At 43.8% G+C, this 2,478-nt stretch overlaps 1 protein-coding gene across 1 annotated transcript in view; it reads right to left on the minus strand.

Moving 5' to 3' along the window:
* Positions 1–459: 459 nt before the first annotated feature.
* The window catches only part of LOC104954983 (ankyrin repeat and SOCS box protein 2-like), a gene marked incomplete at its 3' end in the record, with an annotated part of 3,283 nt that continues 1,264 nt past the window's right edge, over positions 460–2,478 (minus strand). Inside the window, exons 2-3 of the mRNA XM_010782203.1 lie at positions 1,773–2,334; positions 460–613 (exon numbers count right to left, since the gene is read on the minus strand). Of these exons, the coding sequence (XP_010780505.1) occupies positions 460–613; positions 1,773–2,334 (716 nt within the window). The remainder of the gene's footprint in view (positions 614–1,772; positions 2,335–2,478) is intronic.

A 2,478-nucleotide genomic window follows, 5' to 3' on the forward strand; every position in this document is an offset into this window, starting at 1 on the left:
TTAATGTTACTCTGATCCGGTTACTTATGTTGTGGCAGATATTTAAGTAAGCTTTCTTAACGCTAATGTTATAATAGTCAGATTGCTCTGAAGATGGGAGGTGATATTCTATTAATGTTTACGTTCACACAGTCTGTGATTTTGGCCGGCCGTCTTTCCTGCAACGGCAGCTTTTCTGTATTTCCTTTCTCGTGTAATATGACTTGATCGCTTTAAACTCCGCACACTGAGCTCTGATTGGTCAGCAGGCAGTGCTTTCACTGAGTTGAGCTCTTAGCCTGCAACCTAACCTGCTCCGGGGCAGGTTAGCCGCTCAGCATAAGTTACCATGGAGATCTAGCCCGCTAAAAAGAGAACCAGCGTCGTAGGTCCGGATACCCTGAGTTTTCCCTGAAGTTAGCCGCTAAGCGAAAATCCTGCTTCGTAGTACAGGCCTCCGATCAGTTGTTTTTTACTCACCAGCTTTCTCCTTGATGACGTTCCATTCAGAGTAGCTGTCCAGATGCTCCATCAGTCGTGAGCAGAGGGTCACATGGCCAACGTAGTCCAACAGGACGTCAATGATCGGCCCCGCCCACCGAGAAATACTAGGAGCTGAGATCATCTCACAGAACTGTCAATCAACCACAGAGATGTCAATCATAATAATAATGATACATTTTATTCGTAAAGAACCTTCCATTGCTTTAACCAATCCAAAAGTGCTACAAGAGGCATAATCAATCATAGAGCTGTCAATCAATCACAGCTGTCAATCAATCAAATAACTGTCAATCAATCACAGACATGTCAATAAATCACAGAACTGTCAATCAATCACAGAACTGTCAATAGATCAAAGACATGTCAATAAATATCATAACTGTCAATCAATCACAGATCTGTCAATCAATCACAGATCTGTCAATCAATCAATCACAGAGCTGTCAATCAATCAATCACATATCTGTCAATCAATCAATCAATCAATCAATCACAGAGCTGTCAATCAATCACATAACTGCCAATCAATTACATAACTGTCAATCAATCACAGAGTTGTCAATCATATAACTGTCAATCAATCACATAACTGTCAATCAATCACAGAGCTGTCAATCAATCACAGAACTGTCAATAAATCAAAGATATGTCAATAAATATCATAACTGTCAATCAATCACAGAGCTGTCAATCAATCAGAGAGCTGTCAATCAATCACATAACTGTCAATCAATCACAGAGCTTTCAATCAATCACAGAACTGTCACATAACTGTCAATAAATCAAAGACATGTCAATACATATCATAACTGTCAATCATTCACAGAGCTGTCAATCAATCAATCACATAACTGTCAATCAATCACAGACCTGTCAATCAATCACAAAACTGTCAATAAATCACAGAGCTTTCAATAAATCACAGAGCTTTCAATCAATCACATAACTGTCAATCAATCACAGAGCTTTCAATCAATCGCATAACTGTGAATCAATCACCTAAATGTCAATCAATCACATAACTGTCAATCAATCACAGAGCAATCAATCAATCACATAACTGTCAATCAATCACATAAATATCAATCACATAACTGTCAATCAATCACAGACATGTCAATCAATCACGGAACTGTCAATCAATCACAGACATGTCAATCAATCAAAGAACTGTTGATCAATCACAGAGCTGTCAATCAATCACAGACATGTCAATCAATCACAGAGCTGTCAATCAATCACAGAACTGTCAATCAATCACAGAACTGTCAAAGCAGACGTTTGGTCACCTGAACGCCTCCGTGCTGTTCGGAGACCCTGTCTGAGTCCCTTTCTGATCGTGTGGTTTTGATTGGTGGATGAGGTCGGTTTCCATAGACACAGTTGAAGCAGGAGCGGGCGTGGCCCCCGTGGTCGAGCAGGTACTTGAACATGGGCAGGTTCTTCATGGAGAACATGTAGACGGCAGGGAAGGTGGTGAGGTGTGTGGGGATGGAGGCGTTGATATCTGCTCTGTGCTCCACCAGCAGGGTGACGGTCTGAATGCAGTTCAGCCTCGCCGCCACCATCAGAGGTTTGAACATGTCCCGGTTGGGGTCTGCGCCGGCCGCCAGCAGCATGCGCACCGCATGGATGTTGTTGTTAATGACGGAGAAGTAGAGCGGCGAGCTGCGGCGGTCCTGGTAGAGCCGCAGCCGTTCTTCAGACAGCTGAGCGTTCACATCAAAACCTGCCTCGATCAGAGCCTCCAGGACGTCATCACGGTTACGCTCAGCCGCCAGGTGAAGCGGGCTGATGCCGGCGCGGCGGACTCTGGTCTTACTGGTGACCGAGATCAACATGGAGACGATGCTGGGAATAGGAAACACAGGAATTAGACCAGACCAACTCTCGGAAAACTGGAAATTAGTGTGTGTGTGTGTGTGTGTGTGTGTGTGTGTGTGTGTGTGTGTGTGTGTGTGTGTGTGTGTGTGTGTGTGTGTGTGTGTGTGTGTT

This window comes from Notothenia coriiceps, unplaced genomic scaffold (genome assembly GCF_000735185.1).
Source record: "Notothenia coriiceps isolate Sejong01 unplaced genomic scaffold, NC01 NC01_scaffold00024374, whole genome shotgun sequence".
NCBI classification, from domain to species: Eukaryota; Metazoa; Chordata; class Actinopteri; order Perciformes; family Nototheniidae; genus Notothenia; species Notothenia coriiceps.